The sequence below is a fragment of the Manacus candei genome, unplaced genomic scaffold, assembly GCF_025592945.1.
Source record: "Manacus candei isolate 608988 ecotype Guabito, Panama unplaced genomic scaffold, ASM2559294v1 h1tg000014l, whole genome shotgun sequence".
Taxonomy (NCBI): Eukaryota; Metazoa; Chordata; class Aves; order Passeriformes; family Pipridae; genus Manacus; species Manacus candei.
This window is the reverse complement of record NW_026138062.1, coordinates 51,201,835-51,228,451: the sequence shown is the minus strand read 5'-3', so window position 1 is coordinate 51,228,451 and position 26,617 is coordinate 51,201,835. Positions and strand designations below refer to the sequence as shown.

Sequence of the window (26,617 nt, the reverse complement as noted above, 5' to 3'; positions counted from 1 at the left end):
CTTCAGCTTTATTCACTGACCATCCATCCCTATTTCATTCTGGGGTTGGGGTGAGGGTAACAGTGGCTACCACTTATTTATGGGGTTTATTAAGTTAAGGAGAGTTCTTCTGAAAGAAACCAAAGGGCGGGAGTTTGCTTTCCCTAACACGGGGCATCTGATGCCTGTGTTTATACGCCTAAGTTTAGAAGCAAGCCTCTGAGGGCTTCTTTCACAGAGTAGAAAGAAACTGGCACCTCCAGCAGGTAATTCAGCACAAGCGGCTGCTTGTCTGCACTGAAGACTAGTGTCACTGTCTTCAGAACCAGACGATTCTAAATTCAGCTCTGAAGTACAGCTGAATTAGGCTATGGCTCTAGGTTAAATGCCACAGCACACCTGTGTGCAACACTGGCCACTTACACTGCAGCAGAAAAACTGTCTTAACCACAAGCAAGTAGGCCATGCAGGTAAGAGAGGACAAAGCACAGGAAACACTTGCACAAGGGCAGGAGCTGAGGCAAAAGAGAAGTGAGAGAGCTGGTTTATGCCCATGACTATCTTGCAGCTCCCATTAGGGACTCAGAAGGGGAGGCACTGTAACAGAACTACAAAAGAGAAACCAGGTCTCAGTGGTGAGCACATCCTTCCTCATACTTCCTCAGTGACAGGAATAGGCAGAAGCCAGCAAGTGGCGTCCAAATATTAGCTTAATTCAGCACTTGAGAAGCAAACAGGCACATTAGGCCAGGCAGAAGTGACACAGCTCCCCAGCTACAGTATCCTGTACAGTATCCTGCAGTTAGAAAGCTGAAATAGTATAATAGATGCAAGAACTCCCATGTTCATCCCAGTTGCTGTTCTGTCCATGTGCAGCACTCAACAAAAGCTAATCCCTCTGAAAAAGATTAGTGAAAGTGGAGGACAGAAGCAGCAGCTTTTGTTGCTGGAAGTTTGAACAAGACAGCAGGATGTGCAGCTATCCTGCAGCAGCAATGCACTGGCTAGACAAGGCATATACACAGTGATGCCTGCCTCCCAAGCAGTTTTCTTGAAACAAAGCCTCTAATCGGCCAGGAGAAAATAACAGTTTCAGCCTAGATGCAATTCTTAACTCTTCTTTACCACTTGTTTCATTGTACACTGGTAACATTCTTCTGCTCTTTGTAAGAAAAGGGTGTCTGCCCAGCATCACTTCCCTGCACACACACCTCTTTCACAAAATTTCAGGAGCAGACTTCCTGTCCTTTCAACAAAGTAGTTCTTTACAGCTATGCATAGGACACATAGCACCATGAAAATTCAGCAATTCTACTGATGTTGCAGTTTATAAGTAGTACTTTTTTTGGCTCAGACATTAAAAGCCTGCTAAAGAAATCCATTAAAAAACCAGTTCATTAGCTGTTGATATACATGCAGAGCAAACAAGTGTGTAAATAGTCTCTCAGATTTCCAAAAGAGATTCTAGGTGACATCTCTCCATTGTACCTTCAAAAACACCCCAACTGCCAAGATTAAATTCTGCACCTCAATCTATCTAGGCACTTTTTATCCTACAATAAGCCAAACCTGCAGTTCATTAAAACTGCTACATTCAGATGCTGAGTGTACCAGACTGGAAGTCTTACTGCAGCTCTAACAGGTCTAGCTATATCTTTATAATGTGAATGACATAGACTTGACACAATGCATCAGTGTTTTGTTGATGGTAAATTCAGTCACCATGCAATGCCTTTGCCTGTTGAGCTTTCAGTATCATAAAATCACAGAATGGTTTGGGTTCAAAGGGACTCTAAAGATCAGCTTGTTCCAACTTCCCCTGCCATAGGCAGGGATATTTTCTGCTAGACCAAGTTGCTCAAAGCCCCATCCAATCTGGCCTTGAACACTTCCAGGGATGGGACAGCCACAACTTCTCTGGGCAACCTGTTCCAGTGCCTCACCACCCTTACAGTAAGGAATTTCTTCCTTATACCTAATTTGAATCTACCCTCTTTTAGTTTAAAACTGTTCCCCTTTGTCCTGTCACGATCTGCCTGCATAAAAAGTCACTCTCCCTCCTTTTTAAAAGCCCCCTTTAAGTACTGAAAGGCCACATTGAGGTGTCCCCAGACCTCATGTTATGTGTCACGTCATTCACCTTCATTGTTGTTATGGTACTGTACAAAAACCTCCATGGACAGTCACAGGGACAAGATAACCAGTCTGCCCCGCTCCCAGCAGTCAGCATTGCTCAGTGCAAGAGGAAAGAAGAAGAAGAGGAAAACAAATACAAATAACATGATTCAAACTACTTCTGTTTCTCCTCTAGGAGCAGGAAGGAAACAGTTTACTGTGTCAAATTTTGTCAAGGGAGAGAGCTGGAAAATGGAGTCCTGACAGGATACTGCTAGTACCTTGCTACTAGCATCTCTAAAGTGAGCCTAGACACCCCATTAATACCAATTCAAATTCCTGTTTCTCCTAGTTATGGAGAGAGACAACCAAGACACCCACATCCCCACAAAGCCACATGTGTGCATTAATCAATGCAAGGTTGTCCTATACCTTGCATTAAGCTGAGCCTGGAACACTTAGGACACCGACAAGAAAGTGTTCTCCCGAGTCCCTTCGTGAACCCTTTAAATGCTGACATACCTGTCCAAGTAGTTGACAATGTTGGAGTTTTTGTTTTCCCTCATCACAAGGATTTCATTAATAATCAGTTCTTTTTTGGGTTGCTGCTGCAAATTCATCTGTTTGATTGCAACCTGCAGTGAAGAGACACCAAGTAATGTGTTATTACAGGAGTTCCCCAGAAACGTGCCAGTACCAGTCAATTTAGTCCCACATTTGTGTGAAGGAGGAAAACACTTTTTCATCATGGGATGCTCAGCCATTTAGTAACTCTGCAAGTTCCTGCAGCCAGTCCATTTCCACACGTGCTGGATGATACTTCATGCCAAAAAGGACAAGGGAAATTACCATTTTCATATTGGACCTTCATGTCACAGTTAGACAGCCATCTCCATCTACAACTTCTTGGTAACAAGGAAAGAGATCCACTTACTCTGGTACGGACTGTCAAAACTTTTTTATTTCTTAAAGGATTCTTATTATTTTGAATTGGATGTTTCTGGGGTTTTTTTCATGTTTTTTTTCTGCCCTCCTGCAAATTTCTGCTTCTAGAAATCTCCAGTAGGGCAGGTAAATAACACAGCCTAAGTTTAGTACTTCAAGGTAGTAATTCTATTTCTTTTTTCACAGTAAGACCTGAGTGAGAGAAGTACCAGTGTTTAGATAAAAGACTGAAAATAAGTGAATTGGAGTCAGCTGTATCTCCAGTCATAACTGAAGGGCAATAGGGATGGATTTGTCAGTTGTAGCCCTTTGGTTTAGTAGCTTTCTGCCTGCTTCAGGATATCTGCTCTTCATGTATATATGCAGAGAGCAGGGAAGTTAGAACATGTTTTCAACTCTTGTATTCAAGTTTCCACACTACCAGTACCTCGTGAGAGCACCTGGCCTTCAGACAAGCCTTTAAATCAGTAAGCCTACTCAGCACAGCTGGAGGCAGAAATACTTCATAGATGTATGAACTCGACTGTCTCTGGTACAATATCTAGGCAAAGGGAAGGAAATGCAATTATGCCTTTACAGAACAGCTACTTCCAGAGAAAGAGGCCTTGGTGAATGGATGGGAGCCAGTAACTCCAGTAACTCACAAAAAATGAGGATTAAAAGAAACAAGCCAAGAGTGCCAATATAGGTGGATACAATTAGCATTTTGATAGTGTAGCAGGGGAGACTATAGAAAAATCCCAATACATGAAAAGGCAGGAGCAGACAGACATCATGCTGGTTTTCCACAGTATTCACAAGGGCTGCCAAACATTAGTTAAAGAAGACAAAACCAAAAACCCCCCGCTGCTCTTTTGTGCAAGACCAGAAAGGAGAATGAAAGATGAAGAAGCGAGGGAAGGCATTTTATGCAGATAAAGAAACCCCAGTCAAATACTGAGGAAGCTTCAGAGAGGTTCTTGTACTTCCTCACTCTTGCTCAGAGACAGACACACAGTCCAAGTGCATAGGGGGGCATTTTCATTATCTGTCACATACATTAGGATACAAAATAAACAGCTGGAGTTACACTACATAGGCATCATCAGTGAAAATCTTCAGTGTTCTTTAGCTTGGAAGCTGCCCAAGGTTCCTGTATAGTGCAAAATAAAGGATTTTCTGTCCAGTGTTTCCAAAATGTGTGCCATTCTATGAGTTCCTGAGTTCAGTGGATTTCGCAGAAAGGAACAGATCAACAGCATGACAAGGTTACAGCAATCCCAAATGCAGATTTAAAAATCCAGGGTCTGATCACACTAGTGTAACGGGAATGATTTAAAAGTCTGTTGTAATATAACAGTTCAAATTTTCACACGGGAGTCGCCAAAGGGGTCCATAAAGAAAGGAGAAAACCATCAAAGGAGTTCCTCCTATAAAATTCGTCATTGTTTCAAAATAAATACATCATCCCTTCCTCAGAGGCTGCAATTAGACAGTATCAATTCTTCAGGAACTGAAAAAGGGGGTGAAGGAGTTTCAGCAAAAAGCACATTTATGAAATTTACTGGTGGATAACTCTGACATTGTACAAACGCAAAGTAGACAGATATTGTTGAAGACTTCCATAAATATATTTGGAATAATCCATACGCTTACATCTTTTAAAAAATCCTGCATCTAGCAATAAGGGTTTCCACAGATGCTGCATAACCAGCACTATTAGTTTATTATGCAGTCAATAAGCGTGGAACTTTTCAATATTCGTGAGGGGGGAAAAAAGAGACAGATATCCCTTGTCTCACAATAATAGGGCAGAAAGCAAGTGGGCAACAGGTGGGAGAGAAACTATTTCTATGCAAATCAATTAGTATAAGTGTAGGAAGCAAAAGAGCAGAGGGCATATAAAAGAGTTAACGTGGAGACAGGCAACAGTCTTGGGGATGAAGAGAGAAACTTCTTCTGAGGAACTACCCAGTCCAAACATTTGCTTCTGGCCACTGCGGTCACAGAAAGAATCTTTATAAATATGAAATGATTCAGGAATCAAAACTTGGGAAGTCATTTTTTCCAGTTCTCTGCTCAGACCACTCAACCATGCCTCATTAGTAAGTAAATAAAGACCTCATTAAAAATAAGATGACATGAATCCCTGAAAGACAGTCTTTATTTTGTAGCATCAACTTGAACTTTCAGGACACAATCCAAAATCCACTGCTGTGGTATTCTGGCAGCACTTACCTCCTGTCCTGTAGCTACATCTATTGCCGTGTAAACTGTACCCGAGGCTCTAAACAAAACAGAGAAAAGAAAAAATCCACACTTATTAGTGCCTCATAGTAAGAGTGAGAGCTTAACACATGCCTGTTCCCACTTGTCTCTCTGAAGTGCTCTCAGTCTTACACTTTTACATGCAATAATTCCAGTGGTAAACATCATCTGAAATATTTCTGAGCCAAGACTGCTGTTGGAGCAGAAACCAGGAAATTTATGGGGAATAAAGCTCCTAATAAGGGTCACTATGGTCATCCAAACAGTTGCTACTAAACCAGCAACTTAGCACATTTTGTAGGACTGGGAGTGGCATGTGGACTTTAAGTGGCATGACTGCACTACCTGGGCTTGCAGAATGGCCAACATGATAACGGAGCACATAGGATCAGCTGAAGTAAAGAAATGTAGCATTTGTAGTGAGGGAAATGGGAGTTTGAGCCTCAGCACATGGAACTGACAGCAGATCCCAGTGATTTGCGCTGATTTGTCTCACTCCTCTCTCCTACAACCCGTACTTTCCCCCTACCCTGCTTAGAGGGGCACAGCACGTGCCTTGAGAAGAGCTGATTCAGAAGCAAATCTGTAATTTGAAGACTGTCTTGCAGTTCCTTCCCCGTTTGTAGTTGCATTTATCAACCTGATGTTCTAGTGACGTATTTTCTTATATTAAAACACAATTACACAAAAACCCAGTCCCTGAGACTTTGCCAGGAAAGGGAAAAGACCTAGGGGGGATGTGGAATTCAGCAAAACAACCAAAATTAAAAACAAAAAGAAGAAAACAAATAAACAACCAAACAAAATAAACTTTCCGAAGTATCACTAACAGCTTTTCCAGCAAACTAACTTAGCCTAGTTACAGTGATTCCTTCTTAGCATATGGAAAAGAAAGGTATAGGGCAGAGAAGAAGCATATACTAACCCTTGCCCAATCTTCTCAAAATTCGTATACTTCTTTTTTGGATCACCCACACTCACAATACTTCCTAAAAAAAAGAAAAAAGCTGATTTTCTTCAAATATTTTTTTGTACACTATAGGACCCAACTGTAAGAGCAGTTCCATGGCCACAGCCAGCTCTGCCTCATGAACCACTCATCAGAAATCCAGAGACAGAGAGACACCAAGGAAGTCCTCAGTTATTTACACATATACCAGCTGCAGCATTCCCCTCCAGGAACTTCCCTTCAGAAATGGTGGGACACAGACATTAAGAACATTTAATCTTCACTAGGCACAGGACGGGGGTACACAGCCCTCACACATGGAAATACAATTATTTGCTGGAAACCTACAGCTTTAAGTCACCCCCAGATTCAACATATCGGATGATCTAAGATGCCCCTGCACTGCAACATCTCTAAATTTGGAGGCCAGGGTCTCAATTGTCTTGGAGCCAACAGTCTTTTACAAAACTAGTCAAAGACTTCCCTACACCATGACAATTTGCAGCAGGAAAACATATTTATGGTGTTTTCATACTGGCACAGCCATAGCCATGACTGACCCAATGACTGGGTTGCAAGACTCAGGGGGGGAAGGTGGAGTGACCCTTCAGAGCCAAACCTCCCCTGGCCTGGCCTAGGCAATGCTCAGCTGCTCTTCTAGGAACCCAATAGTCAGCACAGGTTTTAGCAGCAGTTACCAGCATCGCTCTGGTTTTGGAAAGCAACCTGGGACAATCTCAGTTCATTCTCCTCTAACATGGCTGTTCAGCCAGAAGAAAGTGTATTACTGCATCCCTCAAAGGGAAAAGCACTTTGCCTGGTCTTCTGCAGCACAGGGCTGTGAGGGGCCGCAAACTTTAACTGATAATCATAACTCCCCTACAGCAGGCAGGAAACACACCCTTTTTAGCCTGAAGAAATCACAGCCAATAATATCTGGAGCTCAGCTGGGAGCAAGTCTCCTCTCTAACAGCACCAGGGTGGCTAATAGGATCAAAGGATGCAGAGCTGCGTCTGAGTTGGTGTTTGCAAGTCACTCAAGCTGCCAACATATGGTGCTGCTTTCACAGGGTCTCAGGCTGAGCCTTAACAGATGTATATTGGCAAAGAAACTGCTCATGGTCATTAAGCCAAGAAATCCAGTAGCAAGCAGAGCAAGAGCAGGCTATTTTCGGACACCACTGGAGAGTAGCCAAACCCAGAGGGTTTAGGGAAGACAGAGGCAGAAGAAGGGAACATGGCCCGTGTTTGGAGAGGAGGGTAGGAAGAGAAATCTGGCTATATAAAACCCACTGTACAATTACAGAAGTATTGCTGTCTGCCCTGAGGACCAGTATTTCTGGACAAATGTTCATAAACTTTCCCTCAAAGCCAAACATAGGCTGCAAGTTCAGACTGTGAGATAGCCAAATGTTTCCCCAAGGCAAGGACAAGACAGACAGCTGTGGTGACCAGAGGCAGTTGCCAGTTTTGCCCTGTTTAATGCTCTTAAATGTAAAAAGAGGAGATGCTTCCAACCTTCCAAAAAGCCAGGTGAGGATTCATTAGTGTTTGCACCAATGCTGCATTAATGCAGAGAGGTGGAGATTTAGCAGCTTCCTTTTAACCTTTGCATGTCTTTAGCGCACCTTTGGTATGTGTAAATATATTTTTGCTTTCCAATTTTAGTAATTTTATTCAACCAAAACGTTTTATGTCAAACCAAAACGTGAAAAGGTTGCTTGTCTGCACAAGTACAGCTCCACTGCCCTCAGTGGAAAAACAAGCTTGCAACAAGACTAAAACTTCATCATATATTTCTGACTAGCCCACATCTAGAAGCTGACACCTCAAGCAAGCAAGGTGTCAGAAGGTACATTTGCTACCCAACAATCCTAGGAGTAGCACTTGCATTTCTCTTTATGACAGAAGCAGGTGTATTTGTATTAGAATAGCACTTTTTCGTGCCACAGTTGCTGCTTGCCGTATCTGGTCACAAAAATGGTTTGAATCCTTAACAGTACAAAGATCTTGCTAATTCAGTGAGTGAAGCTGCTGTTCTGAAACAGTAGGTGTGAGTTTTCCAACAGTGAGCAGTTCCAGTTAACATGCCATCAATTCAATTTAGGCTTTATTTAGAAGAATGAGGTACTCAGATACCATTTTAATATTTTAATTTTTTTTAACTTATACCTTCAGATTAAATTTTGCTTCATATAGCTACTAGACTTTGCTTCCTAAAATACTGACCTTTAGGGGTATACCCTCAAACCAAGGAGACCAGCCTGGCCATAGAGGTGCTAACATAGCTTATATAAACTGATAAGCAAGGTGTGGATATTAATACAGCATTAATAGTTCAAAGAATGAGAAATGCTCTACTCTTAATAAAAACTGGTCCAGGCTAAGGATAGCAATCAATTGCATGAAAGAGCTGTTTCAGCTATTGGATATGCCACAGCATAACCCTAAAACATCAAGCAGCAGAGGAGCGCTTGCACTGAAGGTAGGAATTGTTAAAGACACGAGGACACAAGTGAGAGACTTGATGACATTTTTCTCAGAAGAAAACCACTAATTTGGGCACCCACACAATGTTAAGGAACTTAAAAATAACCAACTCATTTTACACCATGATACTGTGGAAGGCAAACCTGGGGATGCATTAATTTTCTCTCCATTCTTTAGACACCTTGTGTCTAACATTGCAATATAATCATTCGCGCTTCAGAGTTACAGAATAACAAGAAGTGGAACAATCTCAGATTTCATAGTTAAGTAGATGTTATTTATTCAGGGCTTGTTTTGCAGAGCCTGAGGATCCGCAACTCCCTGGGGAATTCAGTTAGCATCACAGGTGCTCAGCGTATATTTTTGCTCCTCTCTTACATCTGCCCCCAATTTTGTGTTGTGACTGTATGCCAATGTCTTCAGTAAAGGACCTCAAAATGGGAATGTCAAAACATTTCAGCTTATTAAGATTTTGAGAAACCAACACAGCAGGACCTGGAATTTAATTTTTTTAAAGAACAAGGACATACTTAATTTTTCCAGTATCTCTTCATCTGACATTTTTGGCTTTTTCTTTTGTTTCTCCGTGTTCCTGACCAGCATGTCGGGCGCTGTTGTGCTGTTTTCCGAGGGAGAAGTAATAGGAGAAGTGGCCACATCTCTGGTAGGAGGAGGAAGAGGGTCTATCACAGAGCGGGTGTATATCTAATTTTGTTGAGAAAAACATAGAAGTCAAATGAAGATTTAAACACTTCATTCTGTTATTGTTCTTGTTGCTGTCAGGGATGCATTTCTATAGCTACTTTGTTAGCAACCAATGTCACTAATCAAGGACTTTTTTCCCCCCACAACTAGGCACGTGACAATACAAAGGTACTCTGTCAGAAAGAATGGCTCCCACTGCCTCCCCCCTGCTCCCGAGAAGGGCTCAGCACCATGCCATGCAGCATGGATGAAGAGTCACAGTCGAGACTCGACTGCAGCAGCAGAGCCTGAAGGAAGTATTTCTGCTCACAGATTTTGTGTGTTCAGGTCGCGGAGCTATCACGGGGGGTGGAGCTGCATCATCTTCATCATCTTCATCTTCAGACACTGAGGGCACTGCAGGGGTCTCAGAGACAGCTTTCACATTCTGCACATGGTTACACAAATAGCAAAAATAAAAACAAAATCACAAACATTGGATTAAGCACCTAACAGAGACTGTCTGAAAAATTCAAAGCCCAAAGTTCCTGAGGCTTCATGGGGAATGGAAGTGCAGTCCAGCACTGCCTGACAACTGTTCAGACAGAGCTCGTCACCTGCCTGCGTAACAGCAATCCTCTTCCCAAGGGCCCACCTGGGTGCTCTCTCTGCCTTCCCAACACCCACACAGCAGATCTAGCAGTTCTGGAGACAACATCAGGGTTTGGAAATATCTGTCCCTATTTATATTTTCTCTTTTGTTTTTCCACTTGCTTCAAACTCTGACCAAGCAGTATGGAGATTTCAGTCTTTAAATCCTATAATTCACATCAAGATCTCTAAAAGTTGGTAAGTCAAGCCAACATCACCTTGTGACTGAGAACTAAGTAATGAGAGATTTCAGAAGCAGAATCTGGCAAAATCTTTTAAAATCTCTTAAAATTACTTTCTAACATAAAATTTTATAGAAAAAATAGGAATAATCCCTTTTTTTTCAAGTTTTATAGTGGTTGGAAAATTATCTGGAATTTTTTGCAATACTGTGATTAGAAATCAAAGTCACTTTTAACCTTTTAAACATGAAACTGAAATTCATGGCATTCATTACACTGTAAGCATTTCAGAATATACTTGGTGAGGTCCTCAACCCAGTAGACCAATTCTGGTTGTGCATCATCAGTTCTCTAAGAGTGGTAGGGGGAAAAGTATTAAAATAAAGTTCTCAGAAAGAGGGGGAAAGCAATACAGTATTTCACTGATCCTAAAATACTTGAAGTCACCACTATCCCAGCAAATAATTGCCGAAGTGCACTTGACATAACACAAAAGCTTAGCTTGTTAAAAACAAGAAGAAAAATACTTATGTACTGAGATTTTCCTGAATATCCACAAAATTAAAGGCTACCCAATGTCTTCCAAATCCATTACACTATGCTATCTCAGTAGATTGGTAACTACTCCTTTTTTCAGGATTTACTCTAAAATCCAACTTAGATATTCAAACTCCTGAGGACTGACATACAATCACATGTAATAATGAACAACAGCAGAAACATTTTCCTTTTCTTTTTGCAGAGAGTCTTAAATGATCAGATACAAATACAGTGCCTCTGGAAGGGGGCAGAACAAGCCAATTCTAGATAATGGCATGGCCATGAGAAAATAAGAGATGAGGGAACCATCTTAAACTGAAAGTCTTCCTTCTTCCATCTCACAGGCACATACAGAAACTTATCATGTCTCCTAACAAAGCAAATAGGAGTGGTACCTGCCCTGGTAAGGACTGAGTAAAGGTCAAGTGGAGAGGAGGAGAACCTTTTATTTCCTGTTCTGCTAGAGATTAGTTTGGTTAATCAGCATTAGTTTTGGTCAATCAGACCTTGCAGGTTAGTAAATAAACTTTGATCTATCACAGATGTTTATGGAGACATAAAACCTGACAGCCCAGTGGTTATCAAATTCTAGGTACAAGAACAGATCAATTTCTATCAAAACAGAGATCTTTCTATTAATTAATTCACTAATTTCCATTCATGAATTCCCTAAAAAAAACCAACTTCTGTCTACTTTATTTTCCATCAGTTTAAAAACAGTGAAAGGAGCACACCTGTACAAGTATTCACTATACAAATATATATAGTTCAGATTTTAAACACTAAGCAGTCTATGAGTTTGCACGTAGTTAACTAGTTTTTGCAAGTTTTTTAATCCCCAAACTCAAGACAGAATGTGACTGTAAGGCTTACCAATGTATTTGATGAATTGTAATCCTCTGCTGATTTATCTGAAAGAGACAGATAGTAATGCTGTTATAAATGAGTTATAAACCCAGCAGCAGGGGGGAGAGGAGAAAGGGACAAGCTCGCTTCGGAAAGGGCAGGAAAAAAGGCTGCTCCCAAACCAAGGCATTACATCCAGCTCCCCAGAAAAAGCTGATCCCTGGCAGATATAGAAATAGAGGGTAAATAAATGCAGGTCCCAAATCCCTGCTGCAGGAGGGTGGAACTGCCCAGAGCAATACCTGAATGAATACTGTCCTCCATCCACACACACAAAATATTATCAATGAGCTAATCACCACCAGAGGCAATGTAGCTAGCTCAAGACCTGCAAGATGTTCCATCTCAGTCACCTAAACTTCCTGGAATAGCACAAGAGGACCACATGGGTCAACTGGTGGGCTTCTCATTTGACTATCCAGGCACATATGGGCAAGATTTATCCCTGCTTGGAGCCTTCCTAATTAATACCAGTTCTGGTGACGTAGTTCTATCCCCTTAAAAGAACCAAAGTAGGGGATAGTATCTAGAAAGCGAAGGAGTTGCAGTTGAAAGGGAAAAGGAGTGGTGGTTGCAGATGTCCTTCAGAGGGCAGACAATCCATACAAAGAGGCACAAAACCTTGGCAGCTTTGACTTTTAGAGGAATCTAGCAAGCAGTTATCAAGCACCCAGGCAGCTGAGGCATATCTCTCAATCATGGCACACAGGAGTAGAGAGACCCTCTCCCCAGGCATGTATGAAGACACATCCACACCCACCCTGCAAACTGAAACTGGTGCAAAATTTAGCTGCCTGTTAACTCCGGGGATTGTCATGACTGGGAACCCAGCACCCACAGTCTGGGATCTGCCTTCCAGATGCTGACTGCAAGCATAGAAAAAGTACATGTTTTGGGGACTTAGCCAGTTGACTGACCTCCTCTTTTGTGGCTATGCTGGGCATCAGGATTAACAGAACAGCATTTCAAAGGAAGAAGGGCACTTGAGCAGCCAGAGAATCTCATTGACATCTTCCTTGAAAAGACAGATCTGCTTGTTGTTTAAACAAAAGAAATCCCACATGCAATGACTAATGGGGAGTTGGGCAAAGCAGCCATATGGGACCATCACCATGTACCTGTGAAACTCATGTACTTCTGGCTGTTGGAGATCTTCTTGGAGTTGTAAAACTCCAACACGTCCAGCACTGCTTGGGGGTTCTTCTTCTGCTCTGACTTGGTGATGTTGGAAGTCTGCAGTAAACGTGCCCATTGCTCTGGCATTCCCTGTGGGGAGATGCACCTCGTTAGCTCACAGCTGGCCTGATGTGGTTCACAGAACACATGCCCGCTGCCACAGTTCTGCCCCAGCTTTTGGGGTTACACAGAGGTGGGAGGGAAACAGAGAGAAAAAAGGACAGAAGAGGAGAGAAAGAAAAAGAGGTGCTGAACGGATGCCCTCCTAGCCACTGCCTGTGTTACAAGTCACACATTCCTTACATGGACAGGTAAAGGCCACTCTGCTCATGGGGCTTTGGGTGAGTCCCAGGTCCTTTGCAGACTGAAACTCAAAAGCTGGAGAGTTCAGGAAGAGCCTCAAGAAAAAAAATAAAACAAAACCCAAATCCTTTATGCACAGGTATATACCTATTTATATATACCCAAGAAAGACTATAGAAGTAGCATACACTGCACAGCCTCTAGCACAATGAACATGCAACAGTCATTTGTGTCTTCTTGTAGCACTAGAGTTCTTTGCTAACAGCAGTTTGTAAGCCAGAGCTGGGAAAGCAGAGGTGTTAATTTCACATCTGAAATTCAGAATTTCATTACAGGGGCATAATTTCAGCCAGAAAATAAATACACCTACAGTGCAACCAGACTTGTGCCTTTCCAGCACTAGGAAGAATAACAGTTTGTATGGACAAAGTGGCAAGGGACTGGGATCCTTTAGCAATAAAGTTATCCTCCCTGTTCAAAAGGATGACTGGATACAAGAGTCAGGTCATGCCTCACTGGCACGTGTAGGGTAACCTGGGCAAGTCTAGAGGCTGCCATGCAAAACAAAGCTGTACCTGTGATTCAGGGTAGGGGAGCAAAGTCCCTGAAAAAGCAGCACATTACAGACAGCTTAAAACACCTTGCTCACAAACAACTTCCGCTGCTATGATATACTATCTCGTAACCAAATAAGAAGAATAACAATATGGGGAAATATGACTCTGTCTTTATAGTATTTTGCACATCAATAAAACAAACAAACAACAACTCGGCACACAAAAGCATCTGACATTTAGCACATATATGTTCTGTCGTAAGTAGTTATAAACATCTGTGTGTCTCCCAAAGGGAAACTCTCAGAGCCCCACCTGGGGGACACAGGCTATGCTGTAGTTTTCAGTAGAGTATTTCAGCTCTAGAAGAGGAAAGGAGGGGAAGAGAGGGGAAGGGAGGAGAGATATACCATGTTTTGCTGACCACAACAGCCAAAAAAACAGGAAAGGAAAAGTTTGCTGGCAGCCAGGGCTCTGGGGGATGTGCCAAGTTTGACAGTCTCTCAGCATGAATTAGCGGGTAACCTCTGCAGATGTGTTTCAAAGGACATCAAACTAGACAATGGTAATAGCCTTTCCAGCATTACTGTATAAAAGATTAATGGGTCCTGGCTCCTCCCAGCAACAAGCTAAACCACATAGTTCTCTTTTCCTCCAGATTCACTCACTGTGAATTCTCCCGTGACTGCATCAAACCCCACATGAATTGTGTGTTCGAAGTCTGAAGGGAGGGAGATCTCCGGCCGCTCTTTCTCTTTCTTCTTATTGGCTGGAAGAGACAAAAACAACAAAAAAAATCCATAAATCCATCAAGAATTAAAATCGTCAATAGCTTCCAATTCACCTACACAATCACACCCCCCCATACCTTTTGCTAGTCATAGGATTTCGATCTGGAGCAGACAAACAGCAAGTTTAAAAACTTTGTTTCCTCGCTTAAGAGCAGCCACAGTGAGCAAACAACAAAAATAAAAGTCCTGTAACACAGGACGAGCATAAAGAAGGAAACTGATATTTTGGGTATGTAAAGTGTCAACTAGTATGTCTAGACTCAATAGCATGAGAGCTATTTACCTAAAATATTCACTTGAACTTATACAGGTCAGAGTCAAAAGCTCTACAGGGGCAGTAACTGGAAGCCAGGCAGTTTTGAACACATTTTTTTATTCATTGTTTTAAGCAACTTTTTTTTAAAAAAATATTATGTGCTGTTAAACATACACCTGCTTCTCATATATAGCCAGGGACAAAATTAACTACAAGTACTGCTTATAAATTGCTTTTTTCATCCTATTTCCTCATAACAGAGTTTATGAAGAAAACTAAATATAACATCTGTGCTTCTGCTACAAAATCTTATATGAGCAAAACCACTTGTATTTTCTGCTCACAAAATGAACCAAAGGTGGTTTTAATAACAAGCTTTGAAGACATGAGCAAGACAGCAGAATCCAGCAGGTGAGGAGCAGAAGTCAAAAAGAAACAGGAAAGGAAATATATCAAAGCAGATGTACCCTGCAAATTTTAAACTTAGGTCTTCAAACAGGATTATCATTATGCTTTGGATTAAGTTCATGCATATTCACAATGTATTAAGGATTCCACCTTCCTTTTAATATTTATTGTATTCAAAAAATTGAGATGAGTTTAAGGAAGAAGCACATTCTACTCAGTTTTGCTGCTACTTGCAGTTATAAAATCAGCAGAGCCAGGAGAAGGTGACTAAACCACTTATGTCTCCCAGCTGCTACCTTTTTTATCCAAAGCCACACAGAATCTATTTCGTGGCTGACATTCCCCGGTGCATTTTTGGCAACATGAATATCAAACCCCAGCATTTCAGAAGCCTGTGAGGCTAATGCTCAATATAGCAATTCTTTAAGACACTGCTGTGGTTAGTTGCACAGAGTGGGTCAGGGCTTGCCCCTAAGGACTGAATCCCATTTCTTTCAGGGCCAGCTCTGGCACTGCTCTTTGTATCACTACAGAGTTACAGTTGCATAGAGTAATTCTGGAGAAAGAAAAGGATCAGATGCTCCACTTGGGACACGAAGATGGAACAGATTGTTTTTGATCCCACTTTCAAACAAAGGCGATGGGGGAAGCTGAATCACGGAAGAGCAACAGAGTTGCCAAGGGGAAAGCAGAAGAAAAAGGAGCCATGCTGGAGGAGCCATCACGGAGAAGGGAGGAGACAGAAACATCTGCTGGTTAGCAGATGGTGAGCATCTGCAGCACAGAGGCCTACATGCACTAGTGGAGGATGGAAAGCAAGAGGAAAAGAGATGCATCAGAGGTCTGCCTACAGGATCAGTCCATTCCTCCAAGCCAAAGACTAAGGTGCCATCTCAGCCTAGAAGCTCATGGCTCAGGTGAGGAAGAAAAGGGCATCTCTACCAACAGCACTATTCAGGAGTGCTGCACGGCTGATAAACACCCACATTTGGACCATTCCAGGGCGACTGACACAGTAAATTTGAACATATTCCTAAAAAACCTTAAGGGCATTAAGTTGTTTTACAGAAGTCTTAGGCGTTTATTTCTACATTCGGACAGATCTGACAGATCTAAAAGCCCAGACATATTAAACCATTAATAAAACAGTTGCTTTTTGTAGCAGATATTTATGTCATAGCAGGAGGTATAAGGTAAAAAGAACTAAAGAGATAGACACTCCCAATCTTGCTAAACATTTAATCCACCTTTAAAGTGGTTGCATTATCCTTGCAATTAATTAAAATGACTTGAAGAATCTTAATTTAAAAAAAAAGAAAAAAGGAATTATATATCTATTTTAAGAAGACCTACCAACCACCACAAACACCTTACCACCTTCTCATTCAAAACCTCCTATGTTCAGTGCTGTTACAAGACCCACCCTTAAAGTTCCCTTATGATGCTCTGGCAACTTAAGCTACACCTAGGAAGCATGATGTCTCACCATGAAGTGAGCCCATACTGAGGCACACTGAGATGAAAAACTCCATTCGTAACATGGAGTAACGTGCTCTTTATCACCACAGAAAGGGCTCCCAGTTGCTGCAAACTGTCACCTTGTGGGTAAAGCCTTGCCTCTGAGCAAAGCTGCAGCTGAGCTCAGCAAAGCTCAAGGGAGCTAAACACGCCCCATTCAAGCCAGTTTCATGCCCTCAGCCAGGCACTGATGAGCCTCCTGAGCCCAAGAAATTTCAGATGTTCGCAACTCCTGTTGAAAGCAACAAGTCACACCAGTCCTGCATCTGTTTGGACAGGACCCACCCAGTATTAAACCAATATTTTTTATATATGAGTTTTGCGGTTTAGGCTGGAACAGAGGAAGTCAGGACTATAAATTACATCCTGAATTTTGCAGGCAGAGTGTAAGACTTCAAGAGCAGCCTAGCATGGGGTATAGCTCAACAGAAGCATGCAAAGATGTATGAGGGCCTGGATTTATGCCCCATGTGTCCTTTACACAGAAGCCCCATGATGCTTCTGCTTATACGCAGGGGTAGCACAATGGAAGAGACACTTTCCAAAGTGCCTTCAAGTAAAACTGTTCTTCTTGACCCAGCGACCTGTAAGAGATGCCTTCAAGATGTGCCTCCTTGTTGGCCTCCCCTCTGATGTGGATCCACAAGCTCTCAGTAAGTCTGTCACCTGATCCACAGCAGGACTCTACATGTTTGAGCTGCACTTTTGCATAAAGCACAACCCCTTTACCATCTTTCCCACACATCCTTCATAAATTCCCTGCTCCAGTACTACTCCCTGCTCAGAGCAAAGAGCTACCACTTCTCCAAAGGGATTGGCACCATCAACTTCAGCAGCTCTCGACTACCACATAAAAGCCCATAAAAGCCAGTTTTGCTAGCAAAATTAACTGCCAAGCCTTTCAGATCTTCGCAGGCTCTTTGCAACCCCAGCAGAGGCTAAACACAACTCACTGGCTTCCCTGGATAAAGATCCAAAGGTCATGGATTTGCTTAAAACTACTTTCCTTTAACGGAACAGAAAGCAACTTCCCTTTTAGTTCAGCCAAACTAGCACATAACATCAAAAGTGGTTTTGGTACAAACCAAAGAGAAGTGTCTGAACACCGAAGAATTTCACTACATTTAAGCAGCAGGAGGCACTGGGAATATAGTTGTCATCATGAGATTAGAAGAAGTTTTCATAGGATGAAAATCAATCAATTTGGAGTGAAGGTGACAGTGTTACAGGTATTTTTTTCTGACAGGAATTAGAGGACAGAAGCAACCGTTCGCGTTCAGGCAGGTGTACTGCAACAGAAGGCTCTGCTGGGCTTGGCTAAACGAAAATCTCTGATGTCTTGAAGCATCTGCCATGTTGGCCAATCTTCAGTAAACATAGGCATCATCAGATCAGTGGCAGTCTGTCTGCTGATTTCACCCAAAACATTCACTTTTGCAGTTCTCCTTTACAATCCAGTTCAAACTAGCATTTCAGGTTCTACTTCTTTCACTCTTTTATAAATTTCAGGTGATTTCTTTGTTCTCTGAAACATTTGATCCCAGAGATTTTAAAACCCCACTCCCTTAAGTAAGCCAACACAAAAATCCTACAGCTTTTTAGGATTCTTACTCATAATAGCAAGTTCTAACTGAAATTCAGTAGACTTTTAACATTGAGTTCGTGGGTTTCTGGACTGCAGGTTCAAAAACCCACATTTGTAAAGCAATTCAGAGTTGCCAGAAGTATCAGATAATAATAATAATAATAATAATAATGAATGCCATAATATGTTGTAGCAAATGATCCTATATCTTGCTTATTTAAATTAGTGAAACTATCATTTCACTTAGTCTTTTCACTAAAAAAAATTAGGAGGCAGCCTCCCTCCTGATGCTCAGGAAGCTGAAGATATCTAGGTTTGACTTTAGTTACCCAGTGCCCAGATATCATTGCAATACAGAAAAAAAGCTGATGTATTAGAAAGAAGAACTCCAAAAAATAGGTCAGATATAAAAAGAAACCAGCATATATTAGGAGATGGAGATTTTTTTCTTTTCTTACATCACTTCAAAAGATTCATGAGAGGGTTTTTAAAATATCCTGATCTTAAAAATTATAATTTCATGTACAGTTCACAGTTCCTATCTCTTTTTCCATCTGTTACAGTCGGTTTAACAGGGAAAAAATTCCTTCAGTTCACAAGAAATGTGCAAGAATTTTTAGTAACAGATTATTCTTAAAAGCAAGTAGACAATGCCTGACCCAAACATTAGAACAGGGTAAATGGCCATGAAGTAAAATACGACAGGTTTAGCAGGAGATTGTGTGTTACTCTTGCATAACTCAAATTATTTGCTGTTTAAAACAATAAAACAAGCAAAAGACCTCCCTTTGCTCCTCTCCAAAGGAAATGCCAATGTCAGCTTTGTAATTGGCACAAAAATTTATCATTTTCAAGACCATTACATACAAGTCAGGCTGAGAAGTAGCAGAGCTAGTCCCAGAGTTAGTCCCAGTTTTCAGGGACACTGTTCTAATAATTTATGGGAAAACCCCTACAGGAAACAGTGGCCTCCAAGAGACCTGGAGAGGGATTTTGACAAGGGCATGGACTGACAGGACAAGGGAGAATTGCTTCAAAGTGAAAGAGGGCATGCCTAGATTAGATATTAGAAAGAATTTCTTTACTGAGGGTGGTGAGGCACTGGCATAGGTTTCCCAGAGAAGCTGTGGCTGCCCCATCCCTGAAAGCGTTCAAGGCCACTTGGATGGGGCTTGGATCAACCTGGTCTAGCAGAAGGTGTCCCTGTCCATGGCAGGGGGGTTGAAACTAGATGATATTTAGGGTCCCTTTCAACCCATTCCATTCTAGGATTCTACGATTTTATGAAAATAAAGTGACATGGATTAAATGTGACAGGATTAATTATTAGAAAAAAACAAATCTACAGCCAGCACCTCATATACTGCAAAACAACCAAGACAGATGTGCAGGAAACAAATACACCACATTTGCTAAAACCTAAACCATCACCAAGCATCAAGTGCTCGACTACATTCAAGCCGAGCAACATTCAGACAGAAGCTTTATTAGAAGAGATGAAGTACTGTACTTTTATCTCCTGGTAAAATAGACCGGTAAAATCGATCCTTCCTTTTCTTTTCTTCTGGGTTGGGAGGCAAAGGTTTTGAGCCATGGTTTAAAGTCCCAGGGTCTTTGCTTCCCGATCCAATCATAGTGCTGGTATTTCTCATTGGAGGAGCAGGCGGTTTGTCTTCCGTTTCAACTCCATTGTTAGACATCTTCAGTTGAGGAGGCCGTTACTGGGGATTGGAAAAAGAAAATAAATTAGAAGCCTTATTTATTTATTTACTGTAAACTAGAATCACACACTGTCAAATCACAAGCAGGTATTTGTAGCCTAACCTGTAACCTCATATAGAATCATAGACTTTGTAAGGTTGGAAAAGACCTCTAAGATCATCGAGTCCAATCATTAAACCAGCACTGCCGTGTTCCCCACTAAACCATATCCCCAAGTGCCACATCCACATGCTTTTTCAACACTTCCAGGAATGGTGATATCAACACAAACTCAGTGCCAGCACAACAAATTCTACTCAAGCTCCAAATGTTTTTTTCTGTTAACAAGACTACGTTCAAGCATTTGAATTTTAGATCACTGAGAAAAGCCTGTTTCAGGATACAGCCAATCCTCAAGCAAACCATGGAGCAGAAGTGCAGGGTGGGAAGGCAGAACAGTAAATACAAGGTAGCAAAGGGCAGGGATACCTGAGAGGAGTCAACAAGTTGATGAGTTCATAAGACCTCTTAGATGCATGGCAGTTTCCCTAAAAACTATGTCAGAAGGTTTGCATCAGTCTCCAGCACAGCACGATACAGAGGGACTGAAGTTTACACTCAGAGTTTTGATGCAGCTGCTCAGGCTCCTTTGCCACAAAGCTGCTGAACAGGTTCAGAGGTAGAGACGGTCGGGAAGCCATGAGCTGTACCCACGTCACCTCAGATGTAGTGCTGTGGCCCTCAGTGGTCCCAAGCCAGCCCTGGCCTTCCTGCAATAACAGCACACTTCAGGGGCAACTCAAATTGCCAGAAAGTTGACAGCATTTTGTTCTGTTGGGAGAGTCAAACAAAACTAGATCCCCAACACACACTTAAATCCGTAAGTAAATAATCCCTGCTGTGCAGATTTAAAGACGGAAGCTTGGGAACAGCAATAGATTATTCTGCAACAACTAGCTTGTTCCACCCAAATGAGATCAGCATTACTCCGGACACAGCCTGGCTGCAGCAAGATCCTTCTGGAAACTGCAATTCATCTGCACTATATTCTCATATAGTAAGCTGGGAGTTAATTGCAGAACAAAGCAGGAACAGTTTCTGTATGTGTGGAAAAAGCAGTTCAACGGCTTTACTAATTTCACAAGCAGTAAGGGAAGATGTTTCACTCAGGGAGAATTATGGGGTGGCAGAAAGTCAGAAGCAGCTTGCTCTCCATAGGTGAGAAGTCCAGTTACAAAGCCAAGGTCACTGCTGACTTCCAGGGAGCTGCTTTTCCATAGGATGGGCTTGGAGGAAACACACTGTCACACACCAAACAGATCCCACAACCATAACACAGTCCTATGACCACACGGCACCCAGCCAAAATCTTCTCCAGTCAAGCTACTGATGCTCAGTGTAACTGGCAAGACATGCTGCTCTCACCACTGTGGGGAGTTAAGGAAGGCAAACACTACCCCACGGAAGTCACTCAGCAGCAATGTGTCAGACTTTGCTGAAAGCAGAGTTTCCATAACTGTTGCCTGCCAAGCCATGGCTGGTCTGCAGCTCCACCTTCTCCTCCACTTAGTTGATTCCTAATTTCTTCACTCTCCTCAACAGGAGGGCCAGCAGTGTTGTACAGCCCGTAAGGCTTTGAGCAAGCCTTCACGCACAGGGAACTTTTTAAAAGCTTTGGCCCCAGCCTTCTTTCCTTCCAATATAACTGTGCAGTGGAATTTTTAGATGACAGAGTAGCTTTTGGTGTATTGATTTTAATGGTGGGACAGTTTCAGCATTTGGGAGCGGTGGTGGGAAATCAGCTGTGCATTTGTCTGGGTGTGTTCTAGCACGAGCCCTGCGTGTCCCCCACTGCTCGTGCTTCAGCCTCATGCCATTCTCCAGTATAAAACGGAGCAGAACTAAGTGACAGCTGGAGTGCCAGCCATTAAGTGGTTGGTGCAAATGAATACTCTCCCTGCCTAAGCAGTGGAAAAAAGTCTAAACTAACACCCAACTGACAAATTTGGCAGCCACTGCTGCTCACGTATCTTGTGCAACATGAAGATACTGGGCCTTGCTGACAGGCTTTGCACATCACAGTGTCAGTGCTTGTAACTGAAATGGCACAACTAAACCATTTGAAACGACGTAACCAGCAGTGCCACAAAAAAGATGCATTCTTTGCATTGATCCTATTTTACTATGAGAAAGCGAATTGCTGGGAAGGTGCTAGGAATATGCTGCAAGCAGGGAAGCAGAAGGAAAATGAATGTTAGCAGCTCTGTGCCTGCCAAACAGCCCTCCCCAGGAGCAGCACCACATTTGCTGCTCTAACACTCTTGTTTACCCCCACGGGGGTTTGAATAAAGGTGCATCCAAAGATTCTCCCACCAGTCAGACTTCCTGGAGCAGCAGGCACAACTGGGATGGAGACTGACTCATTTCTGGGTCCCTCTCCCACTGAACAGAGAGGTGAGTAGGTGAGAATTGATGCTTGATGCTGTCAAAGGCACAAAACTAAGCAGGGGACAGAGTAAAGTTTGCTTTGTTTACTTTGCAAGGTTTGTGTTGGGGAATGGATGCAACGTGAGACTGAAATAGAGTAGTATGTAGCTCCAGGCTGGAGAAAAAGAAGTGAGGAATAAAAAAAATACAAAAAAGAAACCAGATTACAGGCAGAGGTTGGCCTAGTGCTGGGCAAAGGAAAAAGAACATAAGCAAAAAAATCAAAAAGGGACACTAAGAAAAACCTCTGGATGGCAAGCATCCTCCCTCTCAGAACTGAGTGCAAAGGGACATCTGCTCTCAGTTTCTTCAATATAAGAGCGTTTTTTTCAAATCCCCCAGTCAGAAAGGATAGCACATATGTGAATTATGGTGTTACCGCAGGGCTAGAAACACTGACAGTACAAACTTGTTTATCTTACATTATTCCCTGAATGAGCAAGTAGCTGCTGAAAAGTTACAGAGTTTAACAAACAATATTGTTTCACACCTATTTGATAACTACAACTTTTGCACAGACAAAGCCTATAGAACATGGTCTCATTTTCCCCCCATTGCTCAAACTCCCAGACCTTTCTCTTCATCAAAGTCTTATGTTTGGAGTTACATGAGCTATTTAATCTGTTTGGAGATGGAGGGGTGAGAAGAATCCTTTGACCCACAAAATTAAGAGACTGGTGCCACAGAAGTTTTCCTCTGTAATAGCAGCACTATCCTAGAGGGCTCTCAAAAGCTTTGTGCCACTATATATTTAAAGGGAAATCCAAAAACCTGCTTACATGAGTCCTCCCACTGTGAGAGAGACATAGTCCATCCCCAAATGCAACATCATTAAACTTCTATTGACTTCAAAGTATGCGGCTGAAACCCTGTCCTGACAGAATTATACCCACATCTCAGAGCTGAGAGCCTGGAGCCCGGAGCCATGCCAAGTGGTGACAGAGGTGGCAGTCTCCTTCATTGTAGCCTAGTTGGTTGTGCAAATTCTCTTCTTCCAAAAATAATCTCCTGCCAATTCACATGTAAGTAGGTTTCAAACAGCCTCCCCCCAAGTAGATGCTGCTCAAATTCAGAGCACCAGGCAACTGCTTCACCAGCGGGCATAATATCAGCGCTACGCCACTGAAATGAGTCACTCTGCTCGGCACAGTCCATCCCAACAGGAATGCAAAGCATCACTGGACTGAGTTATTTCCTTCTTCACACCAGCACAACTCTGCTTTGAGAAATCCATCTTACGTTTCCACAGTATGATTAAGTGAACAGTGGAAGCAAGGAAACAGTACATGAACTTTTCAGCCAGAGTCAGACAAGGGAATACATTTTAGTTGCAGACACAATTATTCTCAACTACTATACATATTAAAATACCAGCACTCAAACCAAACCCTGCAGACAGCACTAGCAAGGCAAAGCCATGATGTAGGACTATTGTTTCTGTAGACATTTGGGAATACTGAAAGTTCAAGCTGTTTCAGCACATAGTACTTAGGGAAGGTTTTATTACATACTGCAATCTGTGACTGCTGTAAGTCAAGTTATGGTGGCCTTCAAACGCTCCCTGTCCCTCCCCATGAACTTTTGAAGCCCACTAGCTAAATCTGATTGCCCCAGACTCAACAGAGTCCAACAGCAAACCTGACGAACTCTCTTTTCACACCTACAAAACACTTCTGCAGAGAGGAAAGAGCAACAGACAACCATCACAAGGGGACAAGAGACTTAGGAAATCACTCGGCATTTCAAGGCAGAGCAAGCAGAGGTATGGAACAGAAGACAGCACCCACAAGTGCTAGCAGGGGCATCCAACAGTTCAGAGTACACACACATGCAAAGATCTGTCTTAGGATGATCACAGAATCATTAAGGTTGGAAAAGACCTCTAAAATCATCACGTCCAAGTGTTAACCCAGAACCACTGTGTTAACCACAAAACTATATTCTCAAGAACCACATCTACACATCTCGTGAATCATGAAATTAATGCCTAAACTACAGGTGTAAACTGTAACACAGGCACAGTCCCCTAACATAGGTACAGCTTCCTGAGATGTTCACCTAGCAGAGTGGGACCCCAACCTATGAAAAACATTCTGGCACTACTCTGTGTAACACACACACACAAATAAAATAAAAAACAGAGAACAGAGATCCTCTGTGTATGTAATTTTTCCTTCCAGTTAACTACATCATTTCAAACCTGCTGCTCCACACTGAACTATAAGTTTCTATCAAGCTGTCTTTGCATTCCTTAGCAAGACAGACAGATGACTGATGGCTAAAACAGAAAGCAATTAAAAAGTCAGAGAAGCTGAAACCTACGCTACAGTAGATGCCATAAAGATAACTACGTCCAATGCATACTAATTGCAGGAGTCAACATGGAAACTCATAAAAGAGCCATCTATAATTCATGCAGTCTGGCAAGGCAGTACTTGTAAGTTACTTACTACAACTTACAGATGAATAAACTACATTAAACAAGAGAGGGGAGAGGAAGATGTTCAGCAACTGCTTTTTCCTCTCTGCCTACTAACAGAAAGAAATATCACACTTTTCCAAGATGCTATTATTCTGTTGTTGGCAGGGAGAGGAAAAGGTGTCTTTCCCACAAAAAAGGCAGAAAGTCTTAACCTTTAACTGAGTAGATCCTGATCAGAACAAGCACTTTACCTCTGCACCAGTATCCCTGCATCCTTCCACCTCATGGCTAGAGATTGCTGGTGCACATACACAGTTAAAAATTTCCTTCTTACCCTTTGCACTGCCCTGGTGAGAAAGAGCACAAACCGTCCCCTGCTCTGTTCAAATACATTGCAAGCAGCAGATTCCTCCCTGTGTGTCAAATCCCAGCAGAGAAGTAACACCAGAGTTTACCAGCTGGGTTTTGACACAGGATGAAAAGCCACTCATTTGGTTTTTATTACTTTACGTGGGACTAAGTCTCAAATACCAGTCTCACACTGAAGGAAAGGCACCCCACATGTTCCACCTGAAAAAGAGGCAAGAGTTGTCCTCTTCCTCCACCCGACAGCAGATGGGACCTGGAACACATGCTGTCACAAAAAAGGCAGCAGCATTATACACACCCCGAGGGAGGACAGACCAATCACCAAATTTAGAGGTGATTAAAAAAACCCTCAGAAACTGTAGCATGTAGCTGTTCCCCCAGCCAGGGACTGCACATCTGAGCACTGTGCCAGTGTGCCAATTAAACAAAAAAACCCCAAGGACTAGCAAAGCATCACCCCAGACCCAGCATTTACATGTGAATTAAAACAAGACAAAAAAACCAAAACAACAGGTTTTCATAAAGTTCTAATAAATAATTACAAAACAGCAGTGTTTGCTGATGTCTGTTTAAAACTCTCCTGTTAGACCACTGCAGGTGCTACCAACACCTAAAGATGCAGAAGAAATCGCCAAATTAAATGAAATAATCACTAAACATCAGTATACATTTAGAAAATAATGTATCCACTGCTATAGCCCTATGGATGGATGTGGGGAGGGGGAAGGGAGACATACTCTCATGGCAGATGGCCAACTACTAGTTGCAGTCTTGCTCCACTGCCAGCATTATTTCCATAGTGCTAGAAATAAAGGATGACTGACCAGTTACAACTCAACAGGAAGGCTGGAGAATTCCATGGGTTGGAATTTTAAAATCCAAAAGACTGGAAGATCCTTTTAAAAAAAACAGCCTTTCATTTAACCCCAACAGTTTGGGCTAAATGTAAGAACTGCCAGGTGGGGTTCCCTAACCCCTATTTTGCAGGAGGACATGGACACCACTGCAGCAGGCAGCAGAGCTGCAAAATCTCTCCCTGGGCAGATATACATGCTAACCCATCCTACTGCACAGATACGCTTCTAAAGAAGAACAGACTAATTATAACCACTCGATTCCTAGCAACAGAGTTCTCCTTTCATTCAAGCTAAGGAAGGTTCTTTCGGTTTTGTTTTAAATAATCAAGGCCCAGCGTTCATCCGTTTCTACAGTGTGGGCCCATGCATGTCCACTGCGACAGTAACCCACAGTGCAGAGGGTTTCAGAAGCACAGAGGCAGGTCAAGCCCTTTCCATCACATTAGGCTTGGATCCAAAACCACAGAGAGGCAATGCCAGCTTAAACTGCCATGTTAAAACG

At 42.3% G+C, this 26,617-nt stretch overlaps 1 protein-coding gene across 8 annotated transcripts in view; it reads right to left on the bottom strand.

Annotated features, from left to right (window-relative positions):
* Nucleotides 1-26,617, bottom strand: part of PAK1 (p21 (RAC1) activated kinase 1) — a 79,935-nt gene that overhangs the window by 13,447 nt on the left and 39,871 nt on the right. For all 8 annotated transcript variants that reach the window (XM_051779920.1, XM_051779924.1, XM_051779919.1 and 5 more), the window contains 9 exons: nucleotides 19,790-20,000; nucleotides 14,390-14,490; nucleotides 12,807-12,954; nucleotides 11,656-11,693; nucleotides 9,741-9,857; nucleotides 9,256-9,430; nucleotides 6,212-6,275; nucleotides 5,257-5,305; nucleotides 2,617-2,729 (listed from right to left, as the gene is read on the bottom strand). In XM_051779920.1, the coding sequence (XP_051635880.1) occupies nucleotides 2,617-2,729; nucleotides 5,257-5,305; nucleotides 6,212-6,275; nucleotides 9,256-9,430; nucleotides 9,741-9,857; nucleotides 11,656-11,693; nucleotides 12,807-12,954; nucleotides 14,390-14,490; nucleotides 19,790-19,979 (995 nt within the window). In that variant the 5' untranslated portion in view covers nucleotides 19,980-20,000. The remainder of the gene's footprint in view (nucleotides 1-2,616; nucleotides 2,730-5,256; nucleotides 5,306-6,211; nucleotides 6,276-9,255; nucleotides 9,431-9,740; nucleotides 9,858-11,655; nucleotides 11,694-12,806; nucleotides 12,955-14,389; nucleotides 14,491-19,789; nucleotides 20,001-26,617) is intronic.